This window comes from Trichomycterus rosablanca, chromosome 4 (genome assembly GCF_030014385.1).
Source record: "Trichomycterus rosablanca isolate fTriRos1 chromosome 4, fTriRos1.hap1, whole genome shotgun sequence".
In the NCBI taxonomy this organism is placed as follows: domain Eukaryota; kingdom Metazoa; phylum Chordata; class Actinopteri; order Siluriformes; family Trichomycteridae; genus Trichomycterus; species Trichomycterus rosablanca.
In genome coordinates this window covers 5,127,138-5,148,544 of record NC_085991.1, presented here as the reverse complement: position 1 = coordinate 5,148,544, position 21,407 = coordinate 5,127,138, and the positions used below count along the sequence as shown (strand labels likewise).

The following is a 21,407-nucleotide window of genomic DNA, read 5'->3' as shown; positions in this document are numbered from 1 at the left end:
GGTCAACTGGAATCACAGGTCAGCATAGTTTAATAGCAGATAAGACTGTGTAATGCTCCTTTCAAAATGATTGATAATAAGGATAAACAATGGTGTGGTGACATCTATATCAAGGAAGACAATTCTGCTTTATTCCCCAGACTGCATTTCTATTGATGAATCACACACCATGACCTTGTAGAACTTCCCATTTCAAAACCTTGGGGTTGAATGTGGCGTTAAGCGAATGTTCGCCTTCAAATTGGTTTGTTGACCCAAGTTTTCTTAATTTTTTTATTTTGTTTTGGGAATTTTGCTAGTTGCATCATTCATCGTCTACAAATGAATAGATTTTGGTCAGACCAGCGTCTTTGGTTTGGGGTATGTTCACCAACGGATTTCACCAACAGAAGTGGAGAGAGATGAGACCACAGTAGGGATTTGTCAGACGCTGGTGTACCAACATTACAAAGCTAGATATTCCTAAACAAGCTTTGTTGTTATAAATATTACATTTATGCACATATTTAGTTTAATATTGGCTGTCATGCTTGGAGTTGAGGGGTGATTTAGGCTCGTTTTTCAGCAACAGGACCTGAAACATGCAGTCATTGAGACAAGAATATTCTGGTATAGAGACAAATGTGAGGCCATCTGTCCAGCAGCTTAAGCTGAGACAAAAAAATGACACCAGCAAATCAATCTGAATGGGTAAAGCTGAAGAAAAAGTGTTGGAATTGGGCAAGTGTTAGCCAAGTTCAGACCTCAACCCCACTATGATACTGCATAAACAAAGACCCTCAAATATCAAATAAACTGAATGTCAGTGGTTCTACATGGTACTGAATAGGTACTGAGGGGAGAAGGACCACAAGCTTGATATTTAGGCCTTGACAGTGGCACAGTGGTTCAGTGGGTAGCACTGTTGTCTCACAGCAAGAAGGTCCTGGGTCCGATTCCTAGGTGGAGCCCCGAGTTCTCCCCGTGTCTGTGTGGAGTTTGCATGTTCCTCCCGTGTCTGTGTGGGTTTCCTCCCACAGTACAAAGACGTGCAATCAGGTTAACTGGAGACACTGAATTGCCCTATAGGTGAATGGGTGTATGTGTGTCTGCTCTGCAATGGATTGGAGCCCCATCCAGGATGTTACTGTGTGCCTTGCGCCCATTGAAAAGCTGGGATAGGCTCAAGCACCCCCCCCCTCACCCCCGGCAACCCTAATTGGCTAAGCTGTTAAGAAAGTTTTAGTGAACCTGAACTGGTAAATCTTGTGTAACCAGTCCGGTCATGAATGTAACTAAAGTGTGTAAAACATGACGTTCAAATCTTAATAAAATATTAATAGGAATATTAATATTCCCAAGACTGAATGAAATTGTAATCGATTCCCAGTGTAGTGAAGGCATCTGAATATGATCTTTGCTAAATGTCCACTAAATGTTCTCCATTGGTTGACAGTTTATATTTTATTTTCAAAACACCCAGCAAATACCTTCTAATATTTTCCAGCTTTATACACTTTTTAATAAAAGGGGGGGGGGGGACTTTTAACGAATTCCCGTTTGCACTCATTAAGGTTTATTCATGTGTAAAAAGGCATGAAAAGCATAAAGGTTTGTCTGTTAATGGGTTAGGCAAATCGACCCACCCAAACCCATCACGACCTCAGGGTGGATGAAGAAGATCAGATGACATTTTTGCTGCAGCTGGCATGAATATTTTCAGACCACTGGATTGATGTTAGAACAGCTGTGTCAGTCACAATTTTAATATGCACAGCCAGTAATGGTATTCACAACATGACGCCACCAGTCCCAGTGGAAGTGTTACTCATAGACATCTATGCACCTTTGGATGGAGCATGCGTACACGTTAAAATTGGTCCAAAACCAGTGACATGCATCCGATTATTTCACAAAACTACTTTCTGGAATCTGGAAGAAGGCAGTCTGTACACGCGTCTTGTCCACCTGGGTATTTGTATTTTATTACTGAAAATGATTAGACAGTGCTATTCACAATACTGTATCATCTCCTTACGTTTGTTTCTTTTTTTTTTTTATGTAATAGATGGTTGTAAGGGCTGGCTGGTGAACCACAGGAGAAAATGAGGAGCAGGCGTCAGGCCCTCTGTCAGGCCACAGCTTGTATTAACCTAAATATGCGTCAGGATTAACGATCCATACGAGCCCGGGCTTCTTCCATAGAGCTGCATATTTGCTGACATATGAAGGTGCGAGTGTAGACATCGACGCGATTACAGATCCGAGAGTTCGAACATTGCGTCCAAATGTTGCATCGAAGCCGCTGTGAAGAGCTGGCAGAGGAAGGGCACGCTTGCACAAATGGCTGAACTCATAATACAGCTCACACTAATTCTCTATGCTAAATACCACCACTAAGGAGGAGCCCAGCAGCGTCAGACTGCATTTTTTCTTTTTATATATAATATATGTAACTAAAATATTCCACTCAGCATGTTAATATAATTCCAAACAAAAAACAAAAGGGCGGGGGATTAAATGATAACGAGTACACAAGCGGACACCTTATAAACAGCAGAGTGGTAACTGTAGGGCGCCTTCGTGCTCACTTCGACCAGCTTTTAATTCGAGAACAAATACAATCTTATATGCACGTTTAATGATAAGTAGAATCAGAATAAATTTGCCTCATGCCTCATAAACTAGGAAACAAATGATCTGAGCCTGCGACACTCACCCGTCCTCCCGCTCCCAAATTAAAAATAATAAAGCAAAAGAGCATAATGGTTCAGGAATTGGCTTGGCTTGTCTTAGCTTGGCTTGGTTTGACGAATCCTTCTCCTAATTTGTCTTTAGGCTCGGGACAGCCTGAACCAACGGGATCCAGTCTCTTAAAAAGAAAGCCGGGATTTGAGATGGGTCCGGCTCGTGTGGAGACTCGGTGCTCCGGGCCGTGATTGGAAATAAGCCCGGGGTTGAGGAGACCAGGTTGAATCGGGGGTGACGCAGATTGCGCTGCACAGCTGTTTTTAATAGAGGGAGACTTCTCCGGGGGCTAGTGCAGGTAATCGTCCACAGAGGCGAAAGCACAGGAGCCGATGCCCGTGCGGGCCATGAGTGCCAGGCACTGGGTCGCCTGACCCACTGCCTGGGCCAGAGGGGGCTGCTTGGGCAGGTTATGAGTCTCTGGAATAAAACACATATAGGACAGGTTATTAGAACATTTGATGATAAGCACATGTGAAGACACATGCATACAGTCCACTTTATTAGGAACACCTTTAAAACAAATGTATGTAATTATCCAGTCAGGTTGCACCAGAAAAATATGTACAATCATACAGAAACAGGTCAAGACATAAGTATAAATGCATGTGTATCAATTACACTTTAACACAAACATTAACACATAACATTTTGGCATTGTAATCTCTCTCTGCCCACACAAAACAGAATAATAGCAGGCTACACACTTCAATATATTTCAAAAGTTAACTGCTTACTTTATAGTTACAGATATTTCTTAAGTGTATGAACGTGTACGATTAGTTATGCCTGTAATCCAGAATTAAGTTCTATACCGTAACAAAAAATATGAATGTAAATGTTCATGTTGCGATGACGGTGATGTAAAATAATGTTAAAATAATTCAAAGTCCAAACATTTGAGTGGTTAACGAGAACGCTACTTTACATGTCACACAAGCTCCGTGCAAAACACGAGCACGGAAACGGTACAAATCCGATCTATTCCCTACACACTCGCTCCCTACGCCCTATAGTGCGCTTAACATTCTTAAAGGGCCAGACTATATATTTTATAATTCACATTACACGACAGGTGAGACGTTCTTTTTTTCTTAATATAGCGCTTTTATTTAGGAAAAAATAGTTCTTACATAGGCAGGAAAATCTATGGCAGACAAGAGTCAGAACAGGGGATTGGGCGTAACGTTATTATTACTGTTTGCTCCTTTTTCTCAACACTTGTGCTCGATTTACACTCGATTTACACTGCACGCATGCACGCGCTTGTGTTCATTTCCGGTTGAACTGATAAAAAATGTTGATTTTGAAAAATTAAAAGACGAGCCGTTTTTCAGTTACTGCTTGTTAGCTCACAGCTAACGCTAGCCAGTGTGGCTCTTCACTCGTCTCTCTGTGTTATCACCAGTGAGCACCCCACAGCCAATCAGCGAGCTCCAACCGCCTACCCCTCCCACCCCTCCCTCACTGTGGATGCGCGCATGTCCTAAAGTCTCAGTTTTCAAGGTAAACCTGAAGCAGAAATTTGGCGCTTCACATTTAAAAGATACCGTCACCATTTTTGAATACCGTCACCATTTTTAAATACCGCGGTATACGGTCATATCGTCATACCGCCCAACCCTAGTTTACACCAAAACATTTATGTACTGCAGTCTCTAGAGTTTATACCAAATGGTATGGGAAAATCCAGGGAGCAGCAGTTCTGTGGGTGGACACAATATGTCAGACGAATCCTGATTTCTGCTCCGAAATGCTCATGGTAGGTTTAGCTTCTGAGGCAAAAAGCACTAATTCAACCTTTCTTCTTCCAAAAGTTTTTAATAGCCAAAGCTTAGTTATTTCTAATGACCACTTCCAGCATAATAACACACTATAAGTTTGGTACTTTAGTGGCATTCCCAGTCACCAGATCTAAATCCAAAAGAGCACCTTTGCTTAAAATACAGCAAAACAGAAGATTTGCAGTATAAATGTGCAGCTGACAAGACTGCAACAGGTACGTAATAAAAGTCTGTCAACAAATCCCTTACTATGAAAAAAGAAACGGTAGAGTGCCCATTATTTGTGAAGGGTTCCTAATAAAAGTGGTCAGTGTGTGTATGCCAGAGTATGCAACCAGTGGTGGAAAAGCCTTTAAGATTACACAGTTCTGCTAAATGAATGGATCTTTGGGGCTACTGATATGTGTGATGATCATTAAGACTTAGGCCTAATGGTGTTTATGCAGTCATACCTAATATTGCACTGTTGAGTGTTGAGCAGACCGGCTCTCTCTGGATGGAGTCCAGCTGGTAGCCCACGGGACTGTTCCAGGGGTCAGAATACGCCAGCAAACTAAAGGCATCCTGTACACACACAGTAACGGCAATTGTTAGGTGAATACGCAACAGACAGACAGACAGACAGATAGATGGATGGGAATACTAGAAATGTACTGTATAATAATAATAATAATAATAATATGTAGAATAAATAACTATACATAGGGTCTAACAAACATGACCAACAAGTGTTAACGCTGGCTTGTCTGCAGCTATTTTGACACAGTTCTAGAGTTTTTCTGTTGTTTTTTTCCAAATAATGAAAACTTGAACCCTCCGAATATTGAAAATTCCACCAATTACTTTGACAAAATGTATTTATATTTTTTCTTTCACTTTCTTTCTTCATATATATATTATTGGTTTTAAATTACTACCATTCTATTTGTATGTAGGTTTCGAAAACTGACATCACATCAGTAGATATAAGTATTTGTGTCATCTAATGACTGCATTACCCATCAGCCTCTAAAAACCCCTCCTGGTGGAGTACCTGTAGCACTTTACATCCTTATACTAGATCACATATGACGATGTTAATACCTTGAGCATCTTCTTGTTGGCCGAGTTTTTTCCTCGTTCCCGGCGGAGGTGTTCGCTCATGCTCTGTAACTCTCGGCCGAAGTGAATCATTCTCTCGATGGCAGCCTGGCTCCCCCCACACAGCTGCCTTTTGTTCTGAGCAGACTCCACTTCTGTTCGGAAACAACAGCGTTAGGAATTATTACTAATCATCGGGTCTGTTTTTCAATAAAATGAGACAAAAATAAATTGTGACTGGTCTTACCCATTTCTCCATCGCAGTCCTCGAGATCTGCTCCGTGTGTGGAGCTTCCGTTCATAAAGCCGTTCGAGGAGGACTCTGACACACCGTTAGAAATGTGGTCCACCTCCATCTCTACATCATTGCTGCAGAAAGAAGAGAGACAGGGACGCAATTACTAATAACTTCTGAAGTTCAAGTGAAGAGTTCATTTGTTGCAGCATATAAACGATGTGCTTGCCTCAACTTTCTTCAGATTTATATCACAGAGATTAGGTTCAACTCACTTGACTTGGCAGTAAAAGAAAAAGAAATAGCCGACTTGTGTGCCTTGCTGTTCACGAAGTCTTGTACTTTGTCAAATACATTTTACTGGAGAAACAAACAGAAAAACTGGTGCCATCTGGTTTGTCTGGCTAGTTGACTGGAAAGTTCAAGTGTTTAAACAATTGGTCTTTGATAGTCTGATATTTGACCAATAAGTCATTGTTTACTGCTGGGGTTTTCCAACTTTTTTTTTTTTTCCAAGCGACCCACATTTTGTCTATGATTTTTCACATGAAGCAGGCAACACAATGCATAAAGCCTCCACAAGGGGGCGTTCGCGTACAAGTTTATTGAATTATGATTATTTTTCTCTGTGACTCATTTTTTTCAGGGTTTTTATTAAACCCTGGTTTACTGGACACTGCTCATTAAAAGCTCATTAACATTTATTTTCAGCGGTGAATGGTTGATATTTAAATAAAACCTGGAACTCTGAATCTCACATGCACATTGTTTCGTACATTGTACATATTAAAACGTTTAGTATATGTACTTGTATACAGCAGAAAGGACAATAAAGCCTCTCTTGAACTCTTGAACACATCAGCTGCAGGGTTGCATCTCAATTATTTAATGTTTAGATATTCAGCTACCGGTGCTTTGTTTGAAATACACAGTACGAATGTGTAACTAGCGCTGATCTAAATCTGTGTTCCTCTCCATGGATGTTCATGTTACAAATAAACAATTTGTTTATAAATTAAAAAGAATATTTCCCAAACAATTGCTACAAGAGAAAAAACAACCACCCTTGCCTTTGTTCGTGGAAAATGTGAGACTAGGATTTACGAGCGTTCTTCAAAAAGTTTCCGCACTTTTTTTCTCTATTTATTAAAAATTTCAAAAACAAATGACATCACTTGCATTTTTCCCAGCATCGTACCAACGTTTTAATGCCATCAGCAAAAAAGGTTTTTGGTTAAGCGTGTAGCCACTGATGCAGCGCTGCTTTCACATCATCATCACATGAAAATCTTCTTCTCCTTAAAGCTTTTTTGAGCGTCCAAAAAAGGTGGAAATCAGGTGGCGCTAAATCCGGACTATAAGCATCTCTCACTCTCTGTACTACTCCTCCTCCTACCCTCCAACCAAAATATAAAAGTGCAGAAACTATTTGAAGATCCCTCGTATTATAAGAAAATGAATGTGTGTGTCTGGTATTGATGATGCCGTACCTTATGCCAGCTTGCTGCGTGTGGCTGCCGTTCAGAACCCCGACATCACTGCTGCCTATGGAAACGGGACATGGTTTGTGCCCGTGTGACGAAGAGTGAGCTTTACTAGACGCCACGCCATTATAGCAGTTACTATCAAAACCTGGATATGAAGAATACCACAAAACATGCAGCGTTTACTCTGAGAAGTGGAGAGACTTTCAGTAACCCTGGAATTATCGTACAACAAAGTAAATGCACTTGAGAAGTGGCTTCCTTTTAGCTACCCTCCTGTCATGTCATGCCACTACGTCGTCATCGCTTTGTGATGGTTGGCTGCACAGGTGGGTCAACTTTCTCCAATGCCCCTGATAATTGAAATCACGTTGTAATGTTGTCAATCCAGCGCAATCTTGGCTTCCTTGTCTACTACGAGCCCTGTCATTACCCTCATGGGTGCCTCGTCATGCCCAAAATAATGTAACTTATGGGTTTATTTTCTGTTCTGGATATCTCGTAATCTTACCTTCTTCTATGAGATTTTCAGCAGTTTTCTGATGTGTTTGCTTATTAGGATTTTAACGTCATGTTTTACACTTTGGTTACATTCATGACAGGAACGGTAGTAACTCATTACACAAGATGCATCACTTCTCAAGGTTATACCAAACACAGTCATGGCCAATTTAGTGTCTCCAATTCACCTCACACGCATTTCTTTAGACTGTTGGAGGAAACCGGAGCATCCAAAGGAAACCCACACAGACACGGGGAAAACATGGGGATCAAACCCAGGACCATCTTGCTGTGAGGCCACAGTGCTACCCACTAATGTGCTTGTTCTAAATGTTTCTTCTTCAGTGTCCAGGATTTACATTCATATGTGGCTACTGGCCAGCCCAAGACTTATTAACTGTAGCTTGTTTTGCTACCCTTCTACTAATCCCAGTCTCTTGTGCCTTTAATCTGATTAAAATTTGATTCTGAGCCATGCACAGAATGTTTCCTAGATTTTATTTCCTCTGGGATTAAAGTGACATGAACAAATTTGACAGCTGTCACTTTTTGAAAAGCAGCACATTCTGCTTTTCATTCAACACTCAGTGCATCTCAACACACTTTGCAACCAGAGAATAACAGTAAAATTAAAGACATTTATTTTGTTGTATTTGTTTGATATCAATAAAATACACAGATCAAGCATAACATTATGACCACCTTCCTAATATTGTGTTGGTTCCCTTTTGCTGCCCCATATGCAACAAACTGTGATGCACTGTGTATTCTGACACCTTTCTATCGTCTGTAGCTCGTCTGTTGGATCGGACCACACGGACCAGCCTTCGCTCCCCACGTGCATCAGTGAGCCTTGGCCGTCTGTCGCCAGTTTACCACTGTTCCTTCCTTGGACCACTTTTGATAGATACTGACCACTGCAGACCAGGAACACCCCACAAGAGCTGCAGTTTTGGAGATGCTCTGACCCAGTCATCTAGCCATCGCAATCTGGCCCGCTTCAAATCCTCACGCTTCCTTTTCCTGCTTCTAACATCAACTTTGAGGATAAAATGTTCACTTGCTGCCTAATATATCCCACCCACTAACAGGTGCCATGATGAAGAAGATAATCAGTGTTCTTCACTTCACCGGTCAGTGGTCATAATGTTATGCCTAATCGGTGTATATGCCATCTTATCCATACGAGTTGGTAAAGTGACATAGGTTCTCAATTCATGCATGCATAGCAAATTAAAATAACAATAAAAAGACAAAAGAAAACAAACTGGAAGTCGTACCTGAAACGTAGGCCTGAGAACTGGAGGGCTTGTGGCTGGGGCTACTGAAAACACGGGGTGATCCGGGGTATTTGGGGCTCCGTCCACCTAGACAGCGCACCTCACTGTCCGTCCCGTTCACCATTTCAATAAACTGCCTGACTCTGTTAAAAAAAGAGGCTGTTTTTATCTGCTCACTCGCACCTTCTATCTGATCACCATCAGAGTTCATTCAGTAACACTCACTTTAACATGAAGAGCAGGTCAGGGTTCCTTTCCAGCAGGCTGGGGTAGAGTTGCTGAGTGGTCTCTATAGCCTCCCCCATTCGGCCAGACAGGACCAGTTTCTGGATTTCTGTCAGATTAGAGGTACATTACAGTCTAGGTCTGTTTATCAATGTGATTTTAGTGCAGATGTTGCCTCGCAGAGCCAGATGTGATCATGAGACTCTGTATATCTATACTGTATATCTGGTTACATTCATGACAGAACAGGTAGATTCATCAGTTCAAATCTTTAATGTCAAACACAGTCATGGGCAATTTTGTCTCCAATTCACCTCACTTGTATGTCTTTGCACTGTGGGAGGAAACCGGAGCTCCTGGAGAAAACCCACACAGACATGGGGAGAACATGCCTGGGTATTCCACCTGGGAATCGAACCAAGGACCTTCTTGTTGTGAGGTGACAGCCCCTATGAGACAGTATGAAGTGGTGTGTACTGATGAATAGGAGAATGATGTGCGCAGACTTACTCTGTCTGTTTTTGATGGAGGCGAGCTCCTCATGCACGGCCTGGTCAGTGGACTTGGCGAAGGCTTCAGCTGTTGCACAGTAGCTGTGGTGTACCAGGTAGGAAGCCACCATCCTGCCAAAACGAGAGCAGATTTTTCACAGTTGCCAGCGGAATAATGCCACCCAAGTGTAACTGCCTTATTTTCTATTTCTGTTCTGTTCTTATGGTATGGTATTATTTTTCCTCTTGTTTTTGTTTTGCGGTTGTGTAACGAACCACCTCTGTTTTTTTAAAATAAATGCAAATTAAAATACCTGAAGGAAAAAACAGACATTTGCATTAACAAATATAAAACCCGAGCCTTCTCTGAGGTAAAAAGATGTACGTTGATAAATTCACAACAGAGTATATTATGCGTTGCCTGTAGTGCAGGATGGGCATCACTTTCAGTTAAATCCATTTCATTTTATTTAACGTCCATCAGCTTTATCCTGGTCAGGGTTGCAGCAAGTCCAGTCCCTTTGACAAACAGGCACAAGGCATGGATACCCTGGACAGGGCGGCAATACATTGCAGGGCTTTTGCCACCCCCTCAGACATAGCCAATCATGTTTGTCTAGACGCTAAGATTCAAACCCAGATCTCAGCGTTGGTGTGCTAGCGTAACAGACTGCTGCACCACTGTCAGTTCATAATACCCTAATATTATGATTTTCCAAGGCTATTATACACCATACAATAACCAATATGAGGATGCCTGACCATGAGCTCGGTGGCATTGCATAAGATTTTGAAATGTGTCTGTGGAAACTTGTGCTTATTGAGTCCTAAGAGCATTTGTCCCGATTCATTCCAAAGATGTTTAATGGTTCTGTGCTGGCCACTGGAGTTTCTCCAAACCAAACTCATCAAACCAAGACCTTATGGAGCTGAATTTGTGCATTCACTGGTCATGTTGGAACAAAACAGGCTGAATTACCACTTAAATACCTGAATTATTTCTATTATGGGGTGGTTTTCTCAATTTTATTCACTAAAAAATCTGATGAGCATGAAATGTATGTAAACCATGGGCGATCGGGAGACACAGCAGTAAAGTACACTAGCCCACTACTGCTGAGATCTGGGAATTTAGGGTTTGAATCTCTGCATGGACATGATGTTTGAGGGAGGGGGGTTACCAAAAAAACAGCCTAGCCATTAGGAGGCACAATTTCTAGTGTGCTCTCAGTGCCAGTCTGGATAGATAGAAATAAAAGAGTTGTGTCAGGAAGAGCACCCGGCGTTAAAATAAATAAATAAAGATTTAAGTAAACCATAAAGTATTTGACACATTTATATATTTTGGAAGACATTTGGAAACTGTGCTCCAAACCTCCTGTGCAGATTTATTTCCCTCATTAAAGTCGTTTGGGTGGTTTATTATGGCCGAACACCTTCTAAATGCAATGTCTGGTACCTCTCTTATGTGTTGCCCGGCTGTACATATTGTTTATCGTGAGAAAGAGGAAGATAATGATGATGATGATGATGCAGACACCATCACACAGAAACGTACTTCTGAATCATGGCCTGCCACTCGCCCTCTCGTTCGCCGATAGGAAAGCGCTCGATCTGAGCCTGGATCTTGGTTCTCCACTCGCGCATGTAGTCCTCGATGTCAAAGACGAAAGGATGCTGCCCGAAGTTAGCGTCCACCACCTCGCCCGGGGTTTGAAGACCCACCGTCGGGTAAAGGTTGGGCTGGTAAAGAAACGATCATGGAAAATTTTATGTATGCATTGCTAAGATAAAAAGTTATAATAATAATAAAACTAAGCAATGAAAGATACTTACTGGTAGATCTGTAAAAGCTATACCTGTAAAGAATAGATATTAATAATTATTTCTAACATTAACAGATTTAAAGCAATTTAAAAACAGACAGTAGACCTGCAGGCACCACAGTTGTACGTTATAATCATGGTATCTGCTCTGTACCTAGACTGTGGCCGTTCTTTGTATAGAAGCAGGTGTTGTTGATGAGATTGACGCAGCATCCGATCACGTCTCCCGTAGTAAACGTGGGCCCGTATGGCTGCCCTGTGCCCGACGAGCAGAAACTGTGTCCGTCATCTCCGTGATAGCCATATGAGTGCTTGTCCCAGCCTGAAGGTAAAAATACACACATTTTATTATAGGTGTCTATACATCAAAATGTGTATATAACCCTCAGCCTTAATTTTGTCTTGGCAGGGTCAGTGGAATGGCTAATTTGCCCATGTAACACACCCATATACCATCAGCTTTGTGTTGGTAACAATCGAGATGATAGTTTTTTTCTCTTTGGCCCAGAGAACATGGACAATTTTGTATCTCCAGTTCACCTCACTTGCGTGTCTTTAGATTGTGGGAGGAAACCGGAGCTCCCGGAGGAAACCCACACAGACACGGGGAGAACATGCAAACTTCACACCGAAAGGACCCGGACTGCTCCACCTGGGAATCGAACCCAAGACCTTCTTGCCGTTAGGCAACAGTGCTATTCAACATGTTTGGAAAAAATACAACATCAACATCCAGAAATGCAGACGACTCGTCTGCATTTCTGGATGTTGTTGATGTTGTATTTTTTCCAAACATGTTGAATAGCATATTATCTTTTAATAATAATATGAACTGTAGATGGTGAAATCCATTAATTCCTTGCAATCATATGGTGATAAATGAACCTTGATGGAAATCTCAGGTTTACTTGTTAGCTAGTCTAGTCTGGGTGGCAACGTGGTAAATTATGCTGGAATCCTGGATTCGAATCCCCAGCAGTGCTACCGGACACGCACATATAAACATCAGCTTTGTCTTTTGAGAAGGGGGAAGGGCGACAATGCGTCCACTATGTGCTCAGGTTCACATTCTGGGCTGACAGAATTAGAACGATCTGCTGAGATGATCTGCTGTTGTCGCACACACCAAACCATGCTCTCATGGAATTTAGTTTTATATCATTAATTTTCTACAGTAATAAGCGATGTATAAATCAGAAGGGGTGTCTACATACTTTCGCTCATGGCATTAAATACATAGATCAAACACCAACAGGCTATAAGGGAGTGTGCTTTTTTTCTTATCATCTGTCAGACGAGCCTCAGACGACCCACCCCGCCCGTCATGGATGTCACCAGGCCTTACCAACTAAACATGATACACTGCTGCCTTTTGATACAAAGCACGCTGTGAACACGCCCATACACACGCATACAATGCATTTAGCAGCACAGGAACTCGGGTATTACAGACGAACGCATGAAGCCCTTAAAGAAAAGACGACAAACCGAAAACTAACAAACCCAGACTGACAATGTTTAAATAAAAAAAAAATATTTAAATACAAAAAGCAGATTCGTTCTATCTGGTCTAATTTTCATATGATTTGAAGTTTATAAAACGAGAGTGGCAGAAAAAAGTCTGAAGCTAAAAATTAAGATGCTTTCACACAGGAAATCTGCCACCCTGATGTGCCTGTAAAGACTTCACACAACTTCCAGTTTTGAGAACCCGTTCCACACGAGACAGTCTAACCTCAGTCTTACTCATTTTATCTGCAAAAGGCCCGAGATTGTAAAAGATATTAGGCCAAAAAGTCTTTGAAGGCAGGTAAATTTGACTGACTTCAGCTGATGATTTCTTTGTATCCATATAAATAGGGCCTCTGCATTTCCAGCAGCTAGTGTTAGGACAGTGGAAGACTAGTGGGTAGAGCTTTGGGCTATCAACTGAAAGGTTGAGAGTTTGAATCCCAGCTCTGCCATGCAGCCACTGTTGGGCCCTTAAGCAAGGCCCTTAACCCTCTTTGCTCCCGGGGCACATGCAAAGGCTGATCCTGTGCTCTGACCTCAGCTTCCAAACAAGCTGGGATATGCGAAGAAAGAATTTCGTTGTACTGAACATCTGTATATGTATATATGAAAAAATAAAAGCGTTCTATTATATTCTATTCCCATATAAACTGACTGCTCTGGACAGATCTTAAAAAGACAAAGTCCCAATTTAAAAGCAGTTGAAACATCACTGTTTACAGTCAAGCAAGCTGTCCAATACAACAGACATAGAAGCTGCCTTACAGAAGAGAAAAGCCTGCTGCTATTTTGTGGTTAGATGGGAAATAAATATGACAAAAAATACACTATATGAACAAAAGTATTGGGACACCTGACCATGAGCTTGTCGTACATCCTATGCACAATGTGCATTTATTTAGAATATAGTAAGACTGAGTGTCCAAATACTTTTGGAATGCCTTTATTTGTCATGTATACATATACAGGTGTATATTGATTTATTTTCTTATCCGCTTATCCAATTAGGGTCACGAGGGGGGGGATGCTGGAGCCTATCCCAGCTTTTTAATGGGCGCAAGGCACACAGTAACACCCTGGACGGGACACCAGTCGCAGGGCAGACACACACACATTCACTTATAGGGCAATTCAGGATCGAACCCAGGACCTTCTTGCTGTGAGGCGACAGTGCTACCCACTAAGCCACCGTGCCACCCTACACGTGTACAGCACAACTTAATTCTTTCTTCACGTATCCCTGCTTGTTTGAAAGCTGGGGTCAGAGTGCAGGGTCAGCCATCGTAAGGTGCCCCTGGAGCAGAGAGGGTTAAGGGCCTTGCTCAAGGGCCCAACAGTGGCTGCAAACAGAGCTGGGATTTAAACTTTCAACCTTTCACTTGATAGCCCAAAGCTCTACCCACTAGGCCTCCACTGCCCCACTTTTGGACTAAAACCTGAAAAAGTTTCTGATACTAGAAGTCTGATTTACCTGGAAGTCTGTTCATGTTCACCCCCTGTGCAGAGAGACCGATCCCCATGTATCTGTAATGGAACAGACAAAAATATGTGGAAATTTTATAGCTACAATTAAAGCAGAAATTAACAATCATATTAAATAAAATGTATTTTTTTAAAAATACCACCAAAAGTATCAGAGTTATTATCAAAACCATTAATGGCGGTAGATAACCACTTACCCATCTCGTCCTTTGCTGATGATTTTCACCTCAAAGTAATAAACCCCACAGGCAGCTGGAATGGGGTGAGTCGCACGAACCGAAGCTGCATCTTTAGGCGTCTTTCCATGACCTTAAAATAAATGTAGACAGAATTTAACATAAGGACATTTTTTAATCAAGTCTACCAAAAAAAAAAAAGTGAACTGGAATTGGCATGTCACTACAAAAGTGGGGACATTTGGTAACGAAAAATCTGTGTTGTTGATTCTCAACTGACAATAGTACAAAGAAAAGATTTCTAATGTTTCAGTCGTCCAGCTTCATTGTGTTTTGTAAATATAAACAAATTTAGAATTTGATGCCTGAAACACTCAAAAGTTGGGACAGAAGCATGTTTACCCATGCGTTCCATCACATTTTCTATTTATGACACTTTTTGAGATTTTGAGAACTGAGGACACTAACTTCTAGTTTTGCAAGTGGATTTTTTTCAGCCTATTACTGTTTGCTACAAGACTTCAGCTGCTCAACAGTCTCTTCATGATGCACCATATATTTTTGATAAGAGGCCGATTTGGACTGCAGGCAAACCAGTCAAGCACACACACTGCTGCAGATGCAACCCTGAAATAAAATGTGGACTCATCTGACCACAGAATGTTTTTACTGTCTTTTGGTCCATTAAGGATGAGTTTGATGTTATTTCGAATTGATGTTGAAATTGTTTTGCATAAAAGAGTTTCAGGTTGTATTTCATTTACATTTACAGCAATTAGCAGAAGATTTTATCCAAAAATGTGGCAGTATACAACAGGGGTATTAAACTCAAATCACAGATAGGTCAAAAAATAAAAACCAGGACTATGTTGAGGGCCAAACAGGGTCAACATTTATTAAACAGGATAAACAGAATAGTGCATGACATGCAACAGAAAAATATATTTAGGTAGATTACATGAGCAACACTGACTTCTGAACCTGAATGAATGTACGTACAATAGAGTGAGGAAAAAGTGGATCTGGGCTTGCAGGTCGCTGTTTCAATGCATTCTGCGTCCTATATACTGGTGGGCCAGATATAATTGTACCGTGGGCCTTGAGTTTGACATGTCTGGTATTTAATATAGGCAATTAAGGGTTAAAGACCTTGCTCAAGGGCACAACAGAGGCAACCTGGCAGATGTGGGGCTTAAACCAACGACCTGTTTTTTATTGCTAGTCCAGTACTTTAATCACTGAGCAACCATATTTTTTTACTTTAATATTGGCACATCATTTAATTTACATTTATAACATTTAGCAAATGCTTCTTTCTATTCAAAGAGACTTACAATGCACTCAGGTAAGTGATAGAGTAGCACTGTCGCCTCACAGCAAGAAGGTCCTGGGTTCGATCCCCAGGTGGGGCGGTCCAGGTCCTTTCTGTGTGGAGTTTGCATGTTCTCCCAGTGTCTGCGTGGGTCTCCTCCGGGTGCTCCGGTTTCCTCCCACAGTCCAAAGACATGCAAGTGAGGCGAATTGAAGACAATTAATTGTCCATGACTGTGTTCGATATAACCTTGTGAACTGATGAACCTTGTGTAATGAGTAACTACCGTATCTGTCATAAATGTAACCAAAGTGTAAAACATGACGTTAAAATCCTAATAAACAAACAAACAAGACAAGCTATAAAAAAAACAAGCACTACAGAACAGAGAACAGCACAAAGCATGTTGTGTATGCTCATTTTTTTATTTCAAGAAAATAAACAGTATAGGTGTAATACCAATGTTAGCACCTCCTCAGTGGCTGCACATCAGTGCATTGTGTGTTAAGTTGCCTTAATGTGGACAATCCTAATTTCACATCCCGCTACAGAGTCTGAACTAAACTACACACCAAACTATCAATAAGGTATACAAGAAGCACATAAGCAGCATGCATAGGCACAGTATATGAGCCCTTCAGGTGGAATAAGTAGTAGGGTTAAGGGCAGCACACTGCTGTACTTTGGTTATTATACATACAAACATGGCACTGTCATAGGATGCTACCTTTGTCACAAGTCTGTTCAAGAATTTTCTCCCCTATTGTTATACCAAAATGGATGTATCTGGGAGCAACAACAGTTCAACCACAAACACAAAAGGGGGAAACCACACTAACTCCAAGAGTGGGCCAGTGTTAAAGTCATTTTGAATATTTCCCTGTTAAACATGTGATAATGTGGTCTGTATGTAAAAGGTAATACTATGTTTTAAAGATATATGTTGCTCCAACTTCAGTACATTAAAATAAAGCACAAAATCTAAAAACTATAGCGGCAGTTGTAGCCTAGTGGTTAGACTTGCAAGCAGAAGGTTGCTGGTTCAAACCCCACCACTGCCAGGTCTGCTACTGTTGGGCCCTTGAGCAAGGCCCTTAACACTCAATTGCTTAGACCATATAAGTCGCTTTGGATGAAGTAATTAGATAAATTAAATAAAACCCCAAATATACTATTTTCTCCCCACTTCGTTCCAGCAAAATCAAACCCCTTTCACTGGGGTCATTCTTATATGTGGAACAAACAAAACCTGCAGGCATCCATGTTGTTTCTGAGCTAAACCTCACATCAGGTCCTATCCGCAACTTTGAACGCTTAAATTCACTGATCTGCTTGATATTAACTAAGCACGGTAGAAGAACCCAGGCAAAAACAGACATTCAGATATAAATCACCTGGATCTGAATATTGGTCAACAAATTATTACAAAACACTGTTTTCTAGAAATTACATTTCAAGGGCTGAAACTTCCGGACTTCGCTGACAAGCAACTCTTTTTCTCCTGCCCGTTTTGCGGCAATACTTCACTTTGATTGGCTGGTTGGCCTTCCTACTAAGAGTTTATTCGCCAGTTTTAGTGAAGGAGGCGGGATTTGTAGGAATACAGGTAGGAAAATGTTTGCTGGTTAGCAAAACAACAATCTTTATACCAGCCGATCGACCATAGTAAAAAGTGACCATTGTAGTGATTTTAAACAGTTCCCCACTAAGCAGTTAATATGCTTCAGATTCAGTGGCTAATATTTTGATAATAAAACAGCGAAAATAAATTTTATCTGAACAGTTGACGTTATTTTGGCTGCGTATAAAACTGCATACCAGTTTTTGAATGAAATGGTTTCCCCACCAAGTGTATCGTTACTGTTTAAACATTCGATTTAGTAAATAGATCCCGATTTAAAACGCATCTTGTCCGTATCTGAAACATTTACAACTACTTAGATTCACCAAGCTATTTGATATTAACCATCAAGCTATCCAACTATGAACTAACTGGCCGATCACTACATATTAACACTGATACAGTACTATTCTGGCTACTTAGTCAAATGCTCACTTATAAAATAATGTCTGTTTGAAAAGACAGATCTAAATGCTTGGTGCTATTTCCGGACTTTACTGACGGGCGGCTTTCTTTCCCATCTGTTTTTCTGCTTCTCAATAAAACTGGGCGTTGATTGGCAGGCAGGTCCCGCTGCTCAACGCCTACTGGTCAGATCCAGTCGGGTAGGCGGGACTTGTTGGAAAACGGGTGGGGAAAATGTAACGCTAATTAGCAAAATAGCTATCGTTCTACCAGGCTAACACTGGATAAAAATAACATAAACTGTAGAAAGCAAGCGACTGCCCCAGTAAAGACATCAGTTTCAAATCAAACACATCATAAGGTCAAACTGTGTAAAGAGCAATTTTGTTTACATTCAAAAGAACCAAAACAACGTTTTAGCCAAACAGTTGACGTTGTTTTGGCTGCGTTTCAAACCGCATACCAGTCCTCTAAATAGTGTGCCAAATTAGTTCACCACCGATTGTGTAGTTTACTTATTTACCGTACTATTTAGTGCACTAGTTACAAATTTGAGACGCAGCCTTGATTCCTCTTTGCTAAATATTAATTAAGTGGTGTTAAAATGCACTTATATGTTTTGATGGTAAACAAATCGATCCAGTGAGAAGTAAACTGATCTTTAAACTCCATTTCTATGTATTTTTATATGTATTCTATGTAATAAATCTAGCTAACAGGGTAGTGAAGTGCTGTGTGGCCACTTTGTTGGTTACCTTTGTAATGCACCCGCAGGTTGTTCTGTGACAGGCCGATGTAGCTGAATTTGTCCTTTGGGCTCCAGGATTTGGGCAGCGGAGTTTCTTGTTCGTTGACGGCCGGGTAAAGACGCCTGAGCCGCTGGTCGAGTTCTTTTTCCTGCTCGTTGAGAGCCAAGTCACCGTGAACGACAACCGACATGAGAAAGCCGCAGCCCGATGACGGTCCTGACATTGCGATCCGATTCCTCCCTTGAATATCAAAAGCCTACCAGCTACGGCCAGCTGGACAGCTAGCTAGAAGATCCAGCGATTACCTGGATCTACTGTCACCCAGAACACAGGCACCTAGTTGTGTTTGCTAGCTTACCGAGCTAAGAGCAAACAGCAGCTTCCCCGACCAGGTTAGCCAACCAACCAACCAACCACACGAGCTACTCACTGCTCCCCAAAGAAGGACGAGGCTGGTGCAGAAACGCCACTAAAAAAAGCTTCCATCCAAAAGCTCGAACCCCGTTTCCTTAGGTCGACACGCAGCCGATCGGACAGAATAAATCAGGAGAAGACATCGATAGCGTTCTCAGTCGGATCTTTTGTTTGTTGTTGGTGAGAAATGCGCAGATCTGATTGGCTCTGGCCGAGTCCGGTCACACTTCTGGAGGAGTTGATGCATGCTCAGACTTCCACACACAGCCTATCAGTAGCATGTCTCCTTCCCCCGTTGTGTAACCACAGCACGGACATGCCATCTAATCCCAGGCATAAGCATACACAGACACACTATGGCCAAAATTATGTCCACACCTCTTGTAATGATTCAGCTCGTGTGTTTTATACACCCCAGATTGCTAACAGGTGTGTAAAATCAATCATATGAAACAACTTTTGGGAAAAGACTCTTTCCTGTTCAGGCATGATGGTGCCTCTGGGCACAAAGCAAGGTTTTGTGTGGAGGAACTTCAGTGGGCTTCACACAACCCAGATTGACCTCAACCTTGATCTAGAGCAGATGGAATGCATTTATGTTCTACCAATCTGTTGTACCAATATGTTCATTTATGTTCTGTGGTCAGTGTTCTTTTTTATGCGGTGCTGTGCTGGGGTGGCAGCCATACCTGTCAAGTCTCTTCGAGCCGTCCCACCAGCCCAACCGAGGTTGAGTATCCCTTACATTTTAAGACAGGTTTACAAGAAATCTAAAATAACCACCTGTGAACCACTTACAAACTACAATTAGATGATCAGAATCTGATAGGCCTACCTTTGTTGACACTGAAATGCTGTGGATCTTCCAACAGAAAGCTATCTTAGCAACTGTAATCTTAGAGACCGTACAAAGTACTAAAGAAAGTGGTGCAATTGGAACAATTGCAGCACACATAGATTTAAGAATAATATTTATTTTAGAATAAGATTTCTTCAAGAAGACTTCTTCAGACATTGTATTTCTTAGAAAGGACGGTTTTTCCTAATATTTTGAATAAAAGACAAAAAAAGTAAGGAGTACAGAATGTTTTTAAGCTTTTTTTTATGTTTTCCATGGAGCCAATATTTCATGAGGGTACTGTATGTTTGTAGTTACATTAAAGAGAAGGCTTTCTTCCACCTTTAGTTCATGTCTCATATTTATAATCCAGTGAAAAAGAAAGGACATGGATGACCACACTCAACATTTAACAGAATAGTTAATGAAACAATTTAAATGGGAACATGATGTCGTTATTGCTTGTTCCAATGAAATTTTTTGTGCCAGTAAATAAACGTTTTCTTTATATTGCATTCCAAAAACATGCAGAAGGGCCACTGGCCACTGTATACCATAGGTATAAATAAGTAATTGAATGGGTAAGTAAATGTGTATGTAGATCTTCAGTGGATTGGCATCTTGTCCAGGCTGTGTTCCTGCCTTTCACCAGGTCGACCACTGAAATGTCACTCCAACTGTATAAGCAGTATTTCATTAGATACCAAATCACTGCTTTTTGTTTTTTAATGCATTTAACCTAATGCCCCAACTTTTTTGGAGTTTGGTTTGTACAAAACATATAATTTATAATTGTTTAAATGCTGGTCTTATAATAAGAACATATTTAACAATGAACTCTTTGTTTTTGCAACTGATCTAACCAACAATTATCAACAAAAGTCTTAGCCAATTGTACAGGAAACTGACATCATTACAGAGTGCATAAACTGTCATTTATTTATAAATTAAAGGAACTGAAAGACAGACACAAAAAAAGTGAATATTCAGTGGAGACCAAAAGTCTAAGTGAAAATGTTTTTCATTACAAATCAAATAATCAGCAAAACAACTGGAGTGAAAAGTTAAATCTTTAAGCATTTTTTAGCATTTGGTCCTACTGAAAAGAACATACCAAGACAACTCGGAGCATGGATTTAATCGTCTTATCAGAAGCATGTTTAAGTTAATAAATTTGCACCCATAGTTCAACTATTATACATATAGCCATATCAAATACTAAAAGAATCATGTACATTTTCAACTTTTTAAAACATAATCATGTG

General features: G+C 40.9%; 1 protein-coding gene across 2 annotated transcripts; it reads right to left on the bottom strand.

Moving 5' to 3' along the window:
* Window positions 1-1,939: 1,939 nt before the first annotated feature.
* On the bottom strand, window positions 1,940-19,458 carry ranbp9 (RAN binding protein 9). 2 transcript variants are annotated; one of them, XM_062993848.1, is made up of 14 exons: window positions 18,897-19,458; window positions 14,825-14,936; window positions 14,617-14,669; window positions 11,788-11,955; window positions 11,644-11,666; window positions 11,366-11,550; window positions 9,827-9,939; window positions 9,317-9,425; window positions 9,092-9,234; window positions 7,317-7,458; window positions 5,839-5,960; window positions 5,595-5,746; window positions 4,964-5,075; window positions 1,940-3,147 (listed from the first exon to the last, which is right to left on the bottom strand). In XM_062993848.1, exons 1-14 carry the CDS (start codon window positions 19,111-19,113, stop codon window positions 3,017-3,019), a joined length of 1,782 nt encoding a protein of 593 aa, XP_062849918.1. In that variant the 5' UTR covers window positions 19,114-19,458; the 3' UTR covers window positions 1,940-3,016. The 2 variants fall into 2 exon arrangements, with proteins under 2 accessions (XP_062849918.1, XP_062849919.1); XM_062993849.1 differs by having other exon boundaries at window positions 7,317-7,371.
* Window positions 19,459-21,407: the final 1,949 nt, after the last annotated feature.